General features: G+C 41.2%; 1 protein-coding gene across 2 annotated transcripts in view; it reads left to right on the top strand.

Annotated features, from left to right (window-relative positions):
* LOC106578561 (enhancer of polycomb homolog 1) overlaps positions 1-18,475 on the top strand; it is a 67,285-nt gene that overhangs the window by 4,454 nt on the left and 44,356 nt on the right. Inside the window, exon 2 of one of the 2 annotated variants that reach the window (XM_014157547.2) lies at positions 3,336-3,437. Coding sequence is in view for 1 of the 2 variants with exons in the window: in XM_014157545.2 (XP_014013020.1) it covers positions 6,153-6,305 (153 nt within the window). In the remaining variant the exon portion in view is untranslated. Of the gene's footprint in view, positions 1-3,335; positions 3,438-5,854; positions 6,306-18,475 lie in introns of those variants that run through there. The other variant, XM_014157545.2, reaches the window with a different exon arrangement.

The raw sequence follows: 18,475 nt of genomic DNA, 5'->3' as shown, positions 1-18,475 counted from the left end.
CACCACCATGCTTCACTGTAGTGATGGTGCCATGTTTCCTCCAGATATGACACATGACATTCAGGCCAAAGAGTTCAATCTTGGTTTCATCTCACCAGAGAATCTTGTTTTTTATGGTCTGAGAGTCTTTAGGTGCCTTTTGGCAAACTGCAAGTGGGCTGTCATGTGCCTTTTACTGAAGAGGGGCTTCCATCATCTGACCTCTCTACCATAAAAGGACTGATTGGTGGAGGGCTGCAGAGATAGTTGTCTCCCATCTTCAAAGAGGAGCTCTAGAGCTCTGTCAGAGTGACCATCAGTTCTTGGTCACCTCCCTGACCAAGGCCATTCTCCCCCGATTGCTCAATGTGGCCGGGCGGCCAGCTCTGCAGTCGTGGCCAAAAGTTTTGAGAATGACACAGAGAGAAAATGACTTTACCCCAGTCCTCAGCAGTCCAATCCCTGTACCTGTTGCAGAATATCAGTCTGTCCCTGATGGTTGTCCTGGAGAGAAGTGGCTTCTTTGCTGCCCTTCTTGACACCAAGCCATCCTCCAAAAGTATTTGCCTCACTGTGCGTGCAGATGCACTCACACCTGCCTGCTGCCATTCCTGAGCAAGCTCTGTACTGGTGGTGCCCCGATCCTGCAGCTGAATCAACTTTAGTAGATGGTCCTGGCGCTTGCTGGACTTTCTTGGGCGCCCTGAAGCCTTCTTCACAACAATTGAACCGCTCTCCTTGAAGTTCTTGATGATCTGATAAATGGCTGATCCGATAAATGGCTGATTCAGGTGCAATCTTACTGGCAGCAATATCCTTGCCTGTGAAGCCCTTTTTGTGCAAAGCAATGATGACATCACGTGTTTCCTTGCAGGTAACAATGGTTGACAGAGGAAGAACAATGATTCCAAGCACCACCCTCCTTTTGAAGCTTCCAGTCAGTTATTCAAACTCAATCAGCATGACAGAGTGATCTCCAGCCTTGTCCTTGTCAACACTCACACCTGTGTTAACGAGAGAATCGCTGACATGTCAGCTGGTCCTTTTGTGGCAGGGCTGAAATGCAGTGGAATTATTTTTCTGGGATTCAGTTAATTTGCATGGCCAAGAGGGACTTTGCAATTAATTTCAATTCATCTGATCACTCTTCATAACATTCTGGAGTATATGCAAATTGCCGTCATACAAACTGAGGCAGCAGACGTTGTGAAAATTTATATTTGTGTCATTCTCAAAACTTTTGGCCACGACTGTAGAAAGAGTCTTGGTGATTCCAAACTTTTTCATTTTAAGAATGATGGAGGCCACTGTGTTCTTGGGGACCTTCAATGCTACAGAAATTGTTTGGTACCCTTTCCCAGATCTGTGCCCCGACCCAATCCTGTCTCGGAGAATTGCTTCAACCTCATGGCTTGGTTTTTGCTCTGACATGCACTGTCAACTGTGGGACCTTATATAGACAGGTACATGCCTTTCCAAAATCATGTCCAATCAATTGAATTTACCACAGGTGGACTACAACCAAGTTTAGAAACAAGGGTGCACCTGAGCTCAATTTCAAGTCTCATAGCAAAGGGTCTGAATACTTATATAAATAGGGTATTTCTGTTTTTTATTTCTAATAAATTTGCCAAAATTTCTAAACCTGTGGTGTATTGTGTGTAGATTGCTGAGGATTTTTATTTATTTAATCAATTTTAGAATAAGGCTGTAACGTTACAAATGTAACAAAATGTGTAAATATATTATGTTCTTTATTTATATTGATCTTCTTTATTGGTCTTCATCATCTCCAACCTCAGTACCACTGCCTTCAGAACAGCCCAGGTTATAGATAGTTCATGGCTCCCGAGTGGCGCAGCGGTCTAAGGCACTGCATCTCAGTGCTAGACTCGTCACTACAGACCCTGGTTCGATCCCGGGCTTTATCACAACTGGCCGTGATCGGAGTCCCATAGGGTGGCGCACAATTGGCCCAGCATCGTCCAGGTTAGGGGAGGATTTGGCTGGGGTAGGCCGTCATTGTAAAATAAGAATTTGTTCTTAACTGACTTGCGTAGTTAAAATAAATGTAAACTATAAAGTTCCCTGTGTTTTTAAAGATCCTGAACACTGAAAATCATGTTTTTCATAAAATTGGATCATATTTGAATGAAACCAGTTAAAAGTACTTTTCAAACATTTGCCCAAATGCAATTCACGGAAAACACAGTTCTAAACTGTGCAGCTAATGCGAGCAGTTCCATATATGACAGAGATTAAAATCTCCATTAGAAATTTAAAGGGGGAATCTAATAGAAAATGACTAGGATTGTGCCTTTTGGCTTCTGGACAACAAAAGAAAGTTGACATAAAAACCAATAGAACAGGAGAAAATTGCTGGTTAATGGCATGAGGAAGTCTTTATAAAATAATTGCCTCCAAGTTTCTATGGTTGGATTTTCACAAGGCTACTTTGAAGCAAGGTAGACACCTCATTATTTGAAGTAAAGTAAAACGTTCAGGTTTCAAACAATTATACTGCCACAAGCTCACATTGCAAAGTGGTGGGTGATGCGCTGATAGTCAACAGTTGGCAGGCTATAGCCTATGCATCTGAATGGGAGGTGTGCTTTACAAGTTGAGATTGAGAAATAAAAATAGCTCCTCCATTCTAAAACTGATGCAACTCTGTTTAGGGTTGGAGTGTTTTCACTAGCGGTGGTTGCTGACGCGTATAGGGTTGAATCATCCGCATACATAGACACACAGGCTTTGTTTTAATGCCCGTGGTAGGTCATTAATAAAAATAGAAAAGAGTAGCGGGCCAAGAGAGCTGCCCTGCGGTACCACACTTTATGTTGAACATTAGAGAAGCTTCCATTAAAGAATGACATATAGATTCAGAACTGAGGTTGAATAGCCATAACAAGTTTTTATTTTTTTTTTTTTTTTTTTCAACAACACGTGATGGTAAATAATAGCAAAGGCTGTACTGAAATCTAACAGTACGGCTCCCACAATGTTCTTATCAATTTCTTTCAACCAATCAGTAATTTGTGTTGAGTGCCGTTCTCTATAAGCATGCTGAAAGTCTATTGTTCATTTCTTTGGAGAAATAGCATTTTATCTGGTCAAACACCATTTCTTTCCTAAAGTTTGCTAGGCGTCGGCAGCAAGCTGATTGGTCAGCTGTTAGAACCAGTAAAGGGTGCTTTACCATTTACCATTCTTGTGTGGGTTGTCTTGCAGTTGATGTAGCTTGTGTCATTGGGGGGGTTTATTTCACTTTTCATCTCCTTTTGTCTTTCCACTATCATCAAACTAATGAAATACATTTTTTTTTTTTATTCAACATATACTGTCTGTCTGCACAGCTTCCCAGGCAACCATCACAGGAGGAATGCTGTAATACAAAAACAGCTTTCCAAAGGCAAAGAAGGATATGGTGTGAAGTCTGAAGACAGACCCAACATACTGTAAGTCATTTATTCATATCAAATCTGCATTAATTCAGCATTTCAGGCACACAAAAATTCCAAATACAAACATTGAAAAGTTTCACAAGTGCCTGAACAAATATTGCATATTTCAATTTCAGCACTTGAAAACATTTAAATTCACTACATATTTAACAAACATTTGCCTTTTCAAAAACATTACAGGCTATGCAGACAGGCTTCTGGATCTCTTGGAATAATGTCCCCCTTGATACAGTGCCATATGTGGGGAAGCTGTGCGGGGGGGGCCTGTGTGACTGACGCCTGCTTGATTGAAGTGGGGTACATGGGTCCCCCTCCTCTCCCCATCAATCTTTGTAGTTGGTTGCATTTCCTAAAGCCTTAGTAATTCACTTTACTTGATATGATATCACATCATTTTGTTACTTTTTATATTATTTTTCAAGCATTCGGACTGGAGATATGAGTTACAAATTGAACTAATCAATGGGTCCTGCGCACTGTAGGGACACAAGGGTGGCCGGGTGCCTATACTCGGCTTATGGCTGTAATTATATTTTTATGTCAAAAGTCTCAACATTATTTCTCACTTTTTTTCATGTTGATCGATATTTTGGATATGCTAGCCTATTGTAAATTATCAAATGTCTGATCAATACATACAATTCTGAATATAGTCATTTATAATGCTAATGCAGAGGCACCAATAAATTGTCCCGTACACTTATTGTATGCTGTTTTCTTGTACATTCCCTTACGTCTAAGCTTTACAAATTGTTGTGAATAAGTGTATCAGTGAACTATATTCTGTAATTTATTTACAAAACAATAGAAATGCAATTGTGTATTGCTGCTGTTCGTCAGATATCCAACAGTCTTATGATCAACTCAGAGCATCTTGCAGAGAAAATGGGTTGATGCATACTATTTAGGCTTGGAATGACGTGGCCCATTGTTTACCTTTTTACCTGGCAATGCCCACAAGGGTGTTTTCAAACAGCTATCAGTCAAGGCGAGGTCATGAATATAAGCTCCCCACCCAAGATACAATTTGTTATTCTGAGGATTTTAATAGCGTACAAATATTATGGGTGTTTGTCAAAGGCTATTTTTACTTGGGAAATAGGATGACTGCGGGACCTTACAAACGTTAAAACGAGGGGGTCGAAATTGTACTTCACACTGAGCCAGCCGTGTGCAAAGGTAACCACTGAAAACCCTATGGAGAGAAGTGTTTGAGAGCTAGGTTGGAGCATGTGCTTGCATGTCCAGTAGCTCTCTAGGAGGTTTGGGCCTACATCCTACATACTATCTTCTGATCACCAAATTAACTCTAACCTTAGCGGTATAGGTTTCTAAAGCTTGTGTTTAAGGTTGAGCATAATGTTGCTAGCAATAATCAGGATATTTTAGATGAACCTTTACTTGCCGATACTTTCTTTGTTCTCAATTCAGATGGCACCAATGTCTTAAAAACGTATGTGTCGGTTGCAGATGGAACTCCAATAACGAGGAGATATTGTGTGCGTAAATCTTTGTGTTTGGGTCACACTGACACGCTGTCATACCACCTCTAAATATGGCCGGGGGGCCGTCTTTCGGATGGGATGTTAAACGGGTGTCCTGACTCTCTGTAGTCACTAAAGATCCCATGCCACTTATCGTAAGAGTAGAGGCGTTAACCTCGGTGTCCTGGCTAAATTTCCAATCTGGCCCTCATACCATCACAGTCACCTAATCATCCCTAGTTTACTATTGGCTCATTCATCCCCCTTCCTCTCCCCTGTAACTGTTCCCCATGTCGTTGCTGTAAATGATGTTGTCAGTCAATTTACCTGCTAAAATAAGGGTTAAATAAAACATTTATTGGGAAGATCGGTTGAAGTAGGAAATAATCGACACTGCGCAGTACTCTTAGGTTATGCCACAAGAGGGCGACATTGACGAACAAATAGGTCCTATAAAATTAGTTGGCTACATCTTTGGTACACTGATTAGTGATTTTTCTTTTCATATTTAGTTAGCAAAAGATTTTCACAACAGTCTGCTGCACTTGTATACAACTATTCAAGTAGCCCATCTAGAGTTCGTGCATCGTGACATTATACAAACTGTCAGTTGCTTTAGTTTATTTTACAATTCAAATGAAGTTATTGTATTCCAGTTTTTTGGGGAGGGCTGCATTTTGTGCAAACTATTAATAATCGCGCCAGGGCAGTCTGTCGCCCTGTGCTGTAGAATAAAAAAACACATTTACAGCAAGTGATTTAGTTCGCCGGTAGTGCGCACTGGTTTGCAGCTGCCTCTTAGTATGTGAATATTCATTCCAGGCAGTTTTTACGGAGGGAACGTGTGAGTACTCCCCTTCCCCCCCCCAGTACCCCCCTCCCCCGAGCTGCGCGAGCGCGCACGCGTGCAAAACCGTGTGGGAATGGCTGTTGTGTGACCGGGGGTTGGGCCGCTAGGAGCTGCTAGAGTTTGTAATGTCCGCCATGTTGGCCATGGCGTATTGAACCAGGGAGAGCGGAGCCTCGGAAAAAAGAGACCGACAGAGAGCGATCAAAACCCGGGCCTTCCCGGCTCCGTTCGCATCTCCATATACCTACCCTACTACCAATCGAACGCTTGACTTCTGGCGAACATCACAGATCCATCCATGAGAACTCAAAGCAGTACTGTTGTGAACCTTAGGTTATCGGTTAGATTAATGCTGAATCTTACATTATAAAAAACATGAGTAAATTGTCGTTTCGGGCACGGGCGCTGGACGCTACCAAGCCTCTACCCGTCTTTCGCTGCGAGGACTTGCCAGACCTGCACGAATATGCCTCTATCAATCGGGCAGTACCGCAAATGCCAACTGGGATGGAGAAAGAGGAAGAATCGGTATGTTTTATCGCTGGCAGATTCATATTTGATATGTTTTCTACATTTTCACAATATGGGGGGCGTCGCTATCTTGCCTGCGCAACTATGCACAAAATGGCGGCCATATCGGTTTACCGTGAACACGGTAGATAGCGACGAAATCTGCGTGTTACACCTACATTGTTCCGTTAATCTAATCCTAACCGTGTATTGTTTCGAATTTGGGTTCGTTAGCCGTGTTGTGTCCACTTATTTCAAATGGAATTGTATTGGAAAGCACAAAGGGGTCACGTGATTCGTTTCGCATCCGCCATTTTGTTGACTTTCACTTTGCCAAAGACTGCTGGGGATGGGCTTTGAAGTGGTGCCCTTACCATGAACAAATACCAGGGGGAGACATTGAGTCGACATGTTTTGAATGGGCAACACATTTGGACAGATCGGTAAAACCGACCATGCACGCCTCTGTGGGAGTGTCACTAGTAGTATTGTTGTCACGATACCAGAATTGATGCCATATCAGGTTTAGTATCACGATACTCTACCGGGTTATAACTGAAGTCATAGAATAACCACTGACTTTTTTTTTTTTTTTTTACACATTGAACAGTCTTATAGTATTCATTTTCTTTCCAAAAGTAAAACTTCATATTACCCTTACAAAAAAAGATTGCTGTTTTGAAACTGCAGTAAAAGTGTACTAACTGGTGTTTTGGACGCAGTAATTGCAGAATAACTACAGTGTAATGCAGATGCACAGCAAAATTACTGCAGTAATTTTTTTTAAATCAGAAGCAGTATTTTCTGCAGTTTTACTGCACTTTTTTTGTAAGGGAATATCTTAAATGTTCCTTGTGCAAAACCCCATCTGAGACGCGACGCATACAAAATAATTGTACAATTTACATCTAAACTGTTTTAATATGTAATTTGATACATATCGGTTAATTTGCTCATCTATGACCATATTGGGTCAACTGCTATTCATTAGATCTAAATATATTGCTGTCATAGCTACCTTATGAGTGCATTTCACATTAATTTTGGGTTGTAATCATATCAGGCTCACGTGAATGTCAGGCTGAATATATGTTCATGTCATGAACTTTAAATTTAGTTGAGGGTAGAATATTATGCAAATTAGAGGTTGACATAGTAACAGATCTTCCTTGGACACATAGGATTCCGGCGGGGGGTGGTTGTAAATATGTAATGTGTGGCGCATTTCATATAAAAAAAACGATGCTTAATATAGTTTACTTAAAGATGCAATATGTAACTTTTAGGGCATTCTGATCAAATTCAGATAGAAATGAGTTATAGATCTTTCATTCTCATTGAAAGCAAGTCTAAGAAGCATTAGCTCTGCTCTCTTTCCCGTTACTGTTTTTTTCTTCTTTTGTAAAGCAGCTTCAAACCGCTGAATATGTTGTTTTTGGTTATGGTAAAGGGTACAGTGATTCTCTACACTAAACTTTCTTGTTTTGTCACACAAACTGAAGTGTAAGTGAACTATTTTAGCAACCAGGAAAATGGCGATTTCTGCATTTTTTTAAATAAAAATAAATAATAATTTCCTTCAGTCAGCACACTCTCGCACCTCACTTCAGTTGTAGTCATTCACTACTTTACCTCAGATGCACACGGAGACGCACACAATTACACATATCCAATATCCATGAGTTCATCCAACTCTTGAGTAAGTACAAGGGCTGCTGTCATTGACAAAATCTCTTAATGTGGTTATCAGCTGTGTACAGGCAACTGTCTCCTGAGAGCTGAGCAGCAAAACGGAGCAGTTGCTATGACTACTCAGAGTGGCTGTATTGCATTAGTGGAAACCAAAACTGTTCTCAGGGCATCTCTGCGCTTTTGACCAGCAAAAATTACTTTTCATTGCAGGTTAGGAGAATTAACATGGCAGGTTAGAATTAGCTAAAATTGTCCCTTCGCGACTCTAACATCTAGCTACAACGGGTCTTGCCCAGAGAAAAGTTTTGGTTTCCACTTATGCAATGCTGCAGAATCGGGATGGGACAGGAAAGTTCCAGGGTTATAGAACTATAGCATTATGGGAATTTTGTTTACAAGACAGGAATACATTTTTACTCGTGTCAACCTCTAATGCAAGTGTCATGTGTTAAAATAGTTTGTCGTTTGCAACTAAACCTTCCTTGCTCTGCAACACATTTTGCATCGTTTTGGTGGACTGGTCCTCATCTGCTCTGTAAGCAAAGTATTCCCATAGATCACTTCTGGAGCCAGTTTTGTCAACAAGCTGCGGCCGTGGAGGTATGTTTTCGTTAGAAGCCATGCTGTCAGCATTTTCTCGATTGCTTCTCAAGTGGCTTGTGCTGTCAGCTGCATGCGGAAGCACAAGTAGCGAGCTTACTACTGCCCCCTTGAGAAGATTCAGACATATTACTAGCGACTCGATCCTCTCAATCCGTGTGACGAGACACTACTCGTCAGTCATTTTGATTGTGAACAGAAAAATAAGCATGTCTGTCTTTTCTAATTCAGAAGCGTGCACATAAGCGTTTCTTAGCCATGTGTCTCAGTGACAGGAATAAGGAGAGATGGGGTCTGTTGGAAGTTTGACCATAGCTTAAATGAAGAATTAGACTGACTACAGCTGACAGAAAACAAGCATTTTAGAAGCCAGTGCCAGTATTCATAAACCTCCTCAGAGTAGGAGTGCTGCTGGTTATTATAGGTAGCTATGGAATGAAGTAGCAATCTATGGGTATAGTGAAGCCCAGACTCCTGAATGTAATATAGCTAGATCTGAGTGTTCAGGCCAGGGGTTGGAATCAAAATGATCTTCCAGCGTTTCGTTGTTTTTTTGTTCCGTTCCACGTTTCCGACCGGCAAAATACTTTTCTAAACCGGTGCGAAACCCCACAAAGTACCGTTTTAACGTTCCTTTTTTAACTTGTGTAATCCAGTTTACATTTAGCTCATTAAATGACTTCACTAATCAGTGCTGCTAGAGCAGGCAAGCTAGTTCTAGTTGTCTGTCCATCCGTGATGGACAGACAAGTGCCACCTATGGTGCACGACGCAACAAATTTTGCGGGTGGCGAGCGAGCAAGAGTGGATTGAGGAGGCTTGAAGCGCCGTGCATCTTGTTATGACATGCATTCTGACTTAGGTCAACTGAATCATACCTAGGACGGAGCTTTGAATATCCTTTGAGCTCGCTAGCTAACAAGCCTGTGTGCAGACCGGCACCAGAATTAAAAATACGTCTTAACTTTTTGTAGTTAATAAATCTAACGTGAAATGTGAACTATACCTATAGTATCCTTAACTAGCATTGGAAATGTTAATCCATTCTTCTCTCTAATTAAAAAATCTCCATCTTCTGAATCACGCTTGTAACGTAAGTACAGTAGCCTATGCTTCGGAGGGGGAGGCGCAAGTAGCCTGAACACACACTGGCAAAGATTTTCAGCTTGCAGGCAGACACTGGAATACGTTTGATTGACAGTGAAGGCTTTGCATAGGCGCTTTGTTTATCTTTTGGGGGGGGGCTAGAAAAAATGCCTGGAGCGTAAAATAACGTTATTAACCGGTTCGTGCTTTTAAAATAACAGTTCTGTTCCGCGAACAGTGTGGATAACCTTTTGTTCCCTGTTACATTTCTTTCTGTACCTTCAATAAAATGGTTCTGTTTTGTGAACCGGTTCCAACCCCTGGTTCAGGCTGATGCTGTGTGCACATTTTTAGACTATCAGGGGGTTTGATGCAAAACAACTTTGACCCAGTTTTGTGTTATAATCCAAAACAAACCAAGTGGCCAATTTTGAGCATTGTGTTACTGTCTGAGAGACAGTAGGTTATTATTGCCTCTTCATGACCTCACCAGGGCATCAGAGGGGGGCCTCTTGTGCTGAGATGCCTCAGTGAACACAGGAAGGGACTGGGGGTGCAGTTAATTTAACTATCAGAAGAATCCCACCAGCCCCTCTGTCCTGTGCTTTCTCTGTTATGTAACTGCCTGGAGTGACAGAGGCTGTTTTACTTCAGAGGCCCAAGTGATATGCAGCGTGGATGCTTAGCTGTCTGACCCACATTTACACCAGTGGGAACGGGATGGGGAAACCCTGGATCTGTATCCTAAATGGCACCCTATTCCCTTTATGGTGCACTATTTGTGAACAGGGCACACAGTGTTAGTGCTCAATTAGTTCAGTATGTAGAGAATATGGTGCTATTTGGGACACACTCTGGGAGCTGATTGACTGGGGCAGACTGGATGGATTGGTAGCTAGCTTCCCCTGACCAGGAACTGGTTTGGTGGTTTTAAATCTTGAACGCAAAGCTCTCTGGCTGGCGGGCTATTGTGAAACCATACCAAAATCAACAGCATGCATATTTTATACAGCTCAATGTTTTATGCAGTGTTTGTGGAATTTTGAAATGGAGGAAAGTGAGGGAAACTAAGAAATCGAAAATACTGTTTGGCTGGATCTATAATGGCCGTAATAACTTCTCCCTTTACTGTCCTGTACCAAATTGATTGTCTTTGTCTTGTGGTGGATTTCTCTTTGTACAGTTGGGCTACTTGGTTAGTGAATGGACTGGGTCAGTAACCAAACGATCGCTGGTTCGAATCCCGAGCCGGCATGGTGGAAAAATCTGCAGTTCCACCCTTGCGCAAAGCAGTTAAGCCCCGCACTTCTCTGATTGACGGGCTGGGTTAAATGCAAAAGACACATTTCGGTTGAATGCATTGTTGCGCAACTGACTAGGTATCCCCTTTGAGCGTTTGGCTGTTATGTCCCATGTAGTGAACAATTTCCAGCCCCTGCTTGCCTCGCACAGTTTGAGTTTTGTAATCCGTCAAGAGGAACATGTCAGAGACAGAGCTAGTGTTTCATGATCCTACACATTATTACACCTAGCTAAATAACGTCACAATACACACAGCCTTATACATCCCTGCTTAAATGTTGAAGCTGCATGATTGGAGTTCAGTGCCAGTGCACCTGCTACTTTACTAGAATTTACTATTAGGCTACTATAATATGTACAGAGATCTACTCGAATACTGAACGAGTCCTTGATCAGGCCTGTGTGGACAGTTTTAGTTGAATGTAAGAAATTAATTCAGGGCTGTCACCGACTTAAAAAAAATAATAATTTGTCGACCCAAGAGTCGTCTGTTCTTTCCACCAATCGTCTGGTCAACATTTGTACATGTGTATTTCTTCATAGGGACATACCCTATATGTTTTAATAAAATAAACAATATGTAGGCTACAGCCAGCTTGTCTGATGCTTTAAGCACACTGTGATTCAATAATTAAAACACAAATGACTCAGGAGGGAGCCAGAGAGCCTAACCAGAATTTAAAAAAAAATGTTTCCGAACCACCGCTGCTGCTGGCCTTCGCAGATTCTGCCACTGTTCAAAGTTGCCAGTAATAGTCTACACCAGGGGTCAGCAACCTTTTCCATTTGCAGTGCCAGTTTATCTTACCATTTCAACCGATCTGCATGCCAGTTCTGATTTTCACATGCACATTTTCATGGAACAGTTTCATTTATTTTAGAATAGTCTTCATGTCTCAATCACTGTCAGGTGGTTAATCAAAATTGAATCTAAATGAAAATATACAAATCTAAAATGAACTTCCATTGCCAACGATGTAAAAATAGCCTACATAAATCCAACATATAAAAACATTGCAGCCTGCAGGTAGAACATATACTGTGTAGCTATGCATGGCCTGTCTGCAAGGAACTTGAAACATTGTATCAACTGTGTCCACCCCAAAAGTTAACAATCTTGCAACATTGTATAAAATGTTATGAACCCTCACTTTCCCATGCCAGTGAACTCCATACAGACAGCTGTATTTGCGCAAGGATAAGTAATCAGGTAGGCCTATTTTAACCTCTCTAGGCTAGGCGGGACGAATTCGTCCCACCTACGTAACAGCCACTGCCAGCCTGTGGCGCGATTTTCAAAACCTTAAAAATCCTATTACTTCAATTTCTCAAACATATGACTATTTTACAGCCATTTAAAGACAAGACTCTCGTTAATCTAACCACACTGTCCGATTTCAAAAAGGCTTTACAACGAAAGCAAAACATTAGATTATGTCAGCAGAGTACCAAGCCAGAAATAATCAGACACCCATTTTTCAAGCCAGCATATAATGTCACCAAAACCCAGAAGACAGCTAAATGCAGCACTCACCTTTGATCTTCATCAGATGACAACCCTAGGACATTATGTTATACAATACATGCATGTTTTGTTCAATCAAGTTCATATTTATATCAAAAACCAGCTTTTTACATTAGCATGTGACGTTCAGAACTAGCATACCCCCCGCAAACTTCCGGGGAATTCGCTAACATTTTACTAAATTACTCACGATAAACGTTCACAAAAAGCATAATTATTTTAAGAATTATAGATACAGACCTCCTCTATGCACTCGATATGTCCGATTTTAAAATAGCTTTTTGGTGAAAGCACATTTTGCAATATTCTAAGTACATAGCCCAGGCATCACGGGCTCGCTATTTAGACACCCGGCAAGTTTAGCACTCACCATAATCATATTTACTATTATAAAAGTTTGATTACCTTTTGTTGCCTTCGTCAGAATGCAAACCCAGGACTGCTACTTCAATAACAAATGTTGGTTTGGTCCAAAATAATCCATCGTTATATCCGAATAGCGGCGTTTTGTTCGTGCGTTCCAGACACTATCCGAAATAGTAAAGAAGTGTCGCGCGCGTGGCGCAATTCGTGACAATAAAATTCTAAGTATTCCATTACCGTACTTCGAAGCATGTCAACCGCTGTTTAAAATCAATTTTTACGACATTTTTCCGTAGAAAAGCGATAATATTCCGACAGGGAATCTCCTTTTCGGCAAACAGAGGAAAAAATCCCAAAGGCGGGGGCGGTCGGGGTCACGCGCATAAGCCCAGTGTCCCTTGATCGGCCACTTGAGAAAGGCGATAATGTGTTTCAGCCTGGGGCTGGAATGACGACATTCTGTTTTTTCCCGGGCTCTGAGCGCCTATGGACGACGTGGGAAGTGTCACGTTAGAGCAGAGATCCTTAGTAAATGATAGAGATGGAAAAGAAGTTCAAGAAATGGTCAGACAGGCCACTTCCTGTAAAGGAATCTCTCAGGTTTTGACCTGCCATTTGAGTTCTGTTATACTCACAGACACCATTCAAACAGTTTTAGAAAATTTAGGGTGTTTTATATCCATATGTAATAAGTATATGCATATTCTAGTTACTGGGTAGGAGTGGTAACCAGATTAAATCGGGTATGTTTTTTATCCAGCCGTGTCAATACTGCCCCCTATCCTAAACAGGTTAAGACGTATCCACCGTATCAGAGAATAATTTCCCCCCTTACACGCATAGTGGTTATCGAAACGGGGAGAGCTGGAAAGATTTTTCAAATAGCCTATATTGAAGAACTATTGTCAGTCTCAATGGATGTAAATTGTGATTGGGAGTCCCATAGGGCAGCGCACAATTGGCCCAGTGTCGTCCGGGGTAGACTGTCATTGTAAATAAGAATTTGTTGTTAATGGACTTGCCTTGTTAAATAAAGGTTAAAAAAAAATTTGCCAGGTAGCCTAGGCCTACTTTTATGCATAATCAGGTGCGTGTCCTTACTCAACATTGACCGGAGCACTCCAAACAAAATAATTAATAAATTGACCACTTGTGCCATCATGCCAACTCCTTCTCAATCTTGGTCATGCAAAACAGAGTTGGCATTGACAAGAGTAGAAACCTCTGGAACCAGGCTAGCACTACACGACCCTACTGCCATTAAACTACCTGAGAGACAGCTATGCCACACTCCTAAAACAGAAATAAAACAATGTCACGTAGCCTATTTTCACAGCTGATTCATTCCAATGATTTAATGATCCCTTGATGCACAGGAGGTGACTCCAATAAATGGAATGAAATAAATCAAATTTTCACAAGTGTTGCCTAGGTTGTGTGCTCTGCAAACATGTCCACTTAGACAATGAACTTTAAAAGACTGTAATAATATATTGAATGCATTAACAGACATTACAGTAACCAAACAAGCATTGTAGATTGGGAATTAACCGTAAATTATAGGTCCTGTGTGGCTGTTGGTAGAGCATGGTGTTTGCAACGCCAGGGTTGTGGGTTCAATTCCCACGGGGGACCAGTACGGGAAAAATGTATGAAATGTATGCATTCACTACTGTAAGTCGCTCTGGATAAGAGCGTCTGCTAAATGACTAAAATGTAAATGTAAAAAAATTATACTGGTGTGCCATCCCCACGGCCTCTGCAATGGATTAGTCCACTGAGACGGGTGTCAGTCAAGATGTGTGGCATTATATTTTTTTCGCAACTGCTCCACTAAAAAATTCTCGGTCAACCAACAGCCTATCGACCAAACAATCAACTAAATGAGGAAAGTTGTAATTGAATTGAATGTAAGCCTACCTCTACCTTTGATTATACCACTCTGACTGAGAAGACTGGCTTGGAGTCATCCTGTGTGTCACAAATGGCACCCTTAGTCCCTATATAATCCACTAATTTGGACCAGGACCCATGTAATCAGCTTAAGTCTGAACACCTACTGGAGGCCACACTTTGATTGTCAAGGCAACTTTTATTGGAGTCACCTCCTGTGCATCAAGGGATCATTAAATCATTGGAATGAATCAGCTGTAAAAATAGCCTACGTGACATTCTGTTTTAGGAGTGTGGCATAGCTGTCTCTCAGGTAGTTTAATGGCAGTAGGGTCGTGTAGTGCTAGCCTGGTTCCAGAGGTTTCTACTCTTGTCAATGCCAACTCTGTTTTGCATGACCAAGATTGAGAAGGAGTTGGCATGATGGCACAAACAGACTGGCGCTGAGGCAAGCATGCTGCTTCTTGTAGCAAGGTTTCTGTATCATAGCTATCATGGACTTTCCTATCAGGGTCCTTCTCTCTTTGTCACCATCCACGCTACAGGTTATACCTGCCTTAGCTAATACTGCTACGACAGGGGTCTTCAAGCTCTTCTTGCCCAGGGATCCTTTCCCAGGCAAATTGGCAGCCCAGGAGCCCCACTAATTAAAATGTTAACTCTCACTCTAATATTGTACATCTTTCGCTTCGCTTTTGTAGGTACAGTTGAAGTCACAAGTTTACATACACCTTAGCCAAATACATTTAAACTGAGTTTTTCACAATTCCTGACATTTAATCCCAGTAAAAATTCCCTGTCTTAAGTCAGTTAGGATCACCACTTTATTTTAAGAATGTGAAATGTCAGAATAATAGTAGAGAATTATAGAGAGTAGAGATTTATTTCAGCATTTGTTTTTTTACATCACATTCCCAGTGGGTCAGAAGTTTACATACACTCAATTAGTATTTGTTAGTATTGCCTTTCAATTGTTTAACTTGGGTCAAATGTTTCGGGTAGCCTTCCACAAGCTTCCCACAATAAGTTGGGTGAATTTTGGCCCATTCCTCCTGACAGAGCTGGTGTTCCTGAGTCTTGTTTGTAGGCCTCCTTGCTCGCACACACTTTTTCAGTTCTGCCAACAAATTGTCTATGGAATTGAGGTCAGGGCTTTGTGATGGCCACTCCAATACCTTGACTTTGTTGTCCTTAAGCCATTTTGCCACAACTTTGGAAGTATGCTTGGGATCATTGTCCATTTGGAAGACCCATTTGCAACCAAGCTTTAACCTCTCTAGGGGACTATTCAACAGCCAGTGAAAAATCAGAGCGCCAAATTTAAAACCACAAAATGTCATAATTCAAAGTTCTCAAACAGGACTATTTTACACCATTTTATAGATACACTTCTCCTGAATTGAACCACGTTGTCCGATTTCCAAAAGGCTTTACAGCGAAAGCAAAACATTAGGTTATGTTAGGAGAGTACATAGACACAAAAAGGGTATATGCACGCAGAGTCAGGGTATATGCACGCAGAGTCAGGGTATATGCACGCAGAGTCAGGGTATATGCAACCGTTTGGGCCGCCTGGCTCGTTGCTAACTAATTTGCCAGAGTTTTACGTAATTATGACATAACATTGAAGGTTGTGCAATGTAACAGGAATATTTAGACTTGGGGATGCCACCCGTTAGATAAAATACGGAACGGTTCCGTATTTCACTGAAAGAAAAAAAAACGTTTTGTTTTCGAGAGTTTCCGGATTCGACCATATTAATGACCTAACGCTCGTATTTCTGTGTGTTTATTATATTATAATTAAGTCTATGATTTGATTGAGCGGTGGTAGGCACCAACAGGCTCGTAAGCATTCATTCAAACAGCACTTTCGTGCGTTTTGCCAGCAGCTCTTCGCAATGCTTCAAGCATTGCGCGGTTTATGACTTCAAGCCTATCAACTCCCAAGATTAGGCTGGTGTAACCGATGTGAAATGGCTAGCTAGTTAGCGGGGTGCGCGCTAATAGCGTTTCAAACGTCACTCGCTCTGAGACTTGGAGTAGTTGTAACGCTGCTTCGAGGGTGGCTGTTGTCGATGTTTTCCTGGTTCGAGCCCAGGTAGGAGCGAGGAGAGGGACGGAAGCTATACTGTTACACTGGCAATACTAAAGTGCCTATAAGAACATCCAATAGTCAAAGGTGTATGAAATACAAATGGTATAGAGAGAAATAGTCCTATAATAACTACAACCTAAAACGTCTTACCTGGGAATATTGAAGACTCATGTTAAAAGGAACCAAACGTTAGCTTTTTTGCATGGCACATATTGCACTTTTACTTTCTTCTCCAACACTTTGTTTTTGCATTATTTAAACCAAATTGAACATGTTTCAATATTTATTTGAGGCTAAATTGATTTTATTGATGGATTATATTAAGTATAAATAAGTGTTCATTCAGTATTGCTGTAATTGTCATTATTATAAATAAAATAATCGGCCGATTTAATCGGTAGCGGCTTTTTTTGGTCCTCCAATAATCGTCATCGGTGTTGAAAAATCAATCAGTCGACCTCTAATCTAGATTCAGTGTAGATGAAGGGGAGGAGACAGGTTAACCTCAAAGTCTAAGTGGGGTAGGGGGGCAGTGTACTAAGCTAACATATAGAATTGTTTTAAGATGGTCATACCATGCATCATTTAGCAATTTGATTTAGAATTTTAGGACTCGTTTAGGTATAAAAAAAATTATAATTGAATTTGGCCTTTACTACTGTAGCCCATAGAAACGCATTGAATAACACATTCATAAATGACCCCAAAAACAGTAATTTAAAAAAATTATTTTCTGCCAAATGTTTTGAAGTGGCTGTCCTATATCTGGAAGCTGTAAGAAAGATCAGCAAATATTAATATTTTTCTGGACACACATTTAACCCCTTATTTTTGTTGGCACTAAACTACCTCCATTTGTTTGTATGGGTTACCTTCAGATGAGTCCTGTGACACGTGGGGGTCGTAGAGCGAAACGGAGAACACCATCGTGTTCGTTCCTGAGTCTCTCCATAGTGGTCATAATAGTTTTTAGGATAAATCATTCGGATGCTACGGATGTTTTCATGAGAAGGCCGAAAAAATAAATAAAATAAAAAACATTATTTTTTGGGGGGGGGTGTATCATGGTCTGACAAACACCACTGTAGCTCGGCCCCCTCTGCAGATGCAGAAGGCCGACGTAGTTGGATGTGGTGGATTGAGATGCAGCCCATGCAAAACAAATTATATCTCTAGCTTAGTCACCTCCCTGACCAAGGTGCCCCCCCTCCCCAGATTGCTCAGTTTGGCAGGCGGCCAGCTCTAGGAAGAGTCTTGGTGGTTCCAAACTAATTCTGTTTAAGAATAATGGAGTGCACTGTGTTCTTGGGGACCTCCATTGCTGCAAAATGTTTTTGGTATCCTTCCCCAGATCTGTGCCTCAACACAATGCTGTCTCGGAGCTCTACGGACAGTTCCTTCGACCTCATGGCTTGGTTTTTGTTCTGACATGCACTGTCAACTGTGGGACCTTATGTAGACCGGTGTTGCCTTTCCAAATCAAGTTGTAGAAACATCTTAAGGATGATCAATGGAAACACGGGGTGCACTGGAGCTCAATTTCGAGTATCAAAGCAAAGGGTCTGAATTCTCATGTAAATAAGCTATTTGTGTTTTTTTTTATATATATATATATATATATATATTTGC

The sequence above is a fragment of the Salmo salar genome, chromosome ssa19 (genome assembly GCF_905237065.1).
Source record: "Salmo salar chromosome ssa19, Ssal_v3.1, whole genome shotgun sequence".
NCBI lineage: Eukaryota > Metazoa > Chordata > Actinopteri > Salmoniformes > Salmonidae > Salmo > Salmo salar.
This window is presented reverse-complemented; position numbering and strand designations above follow the sequence as displayed.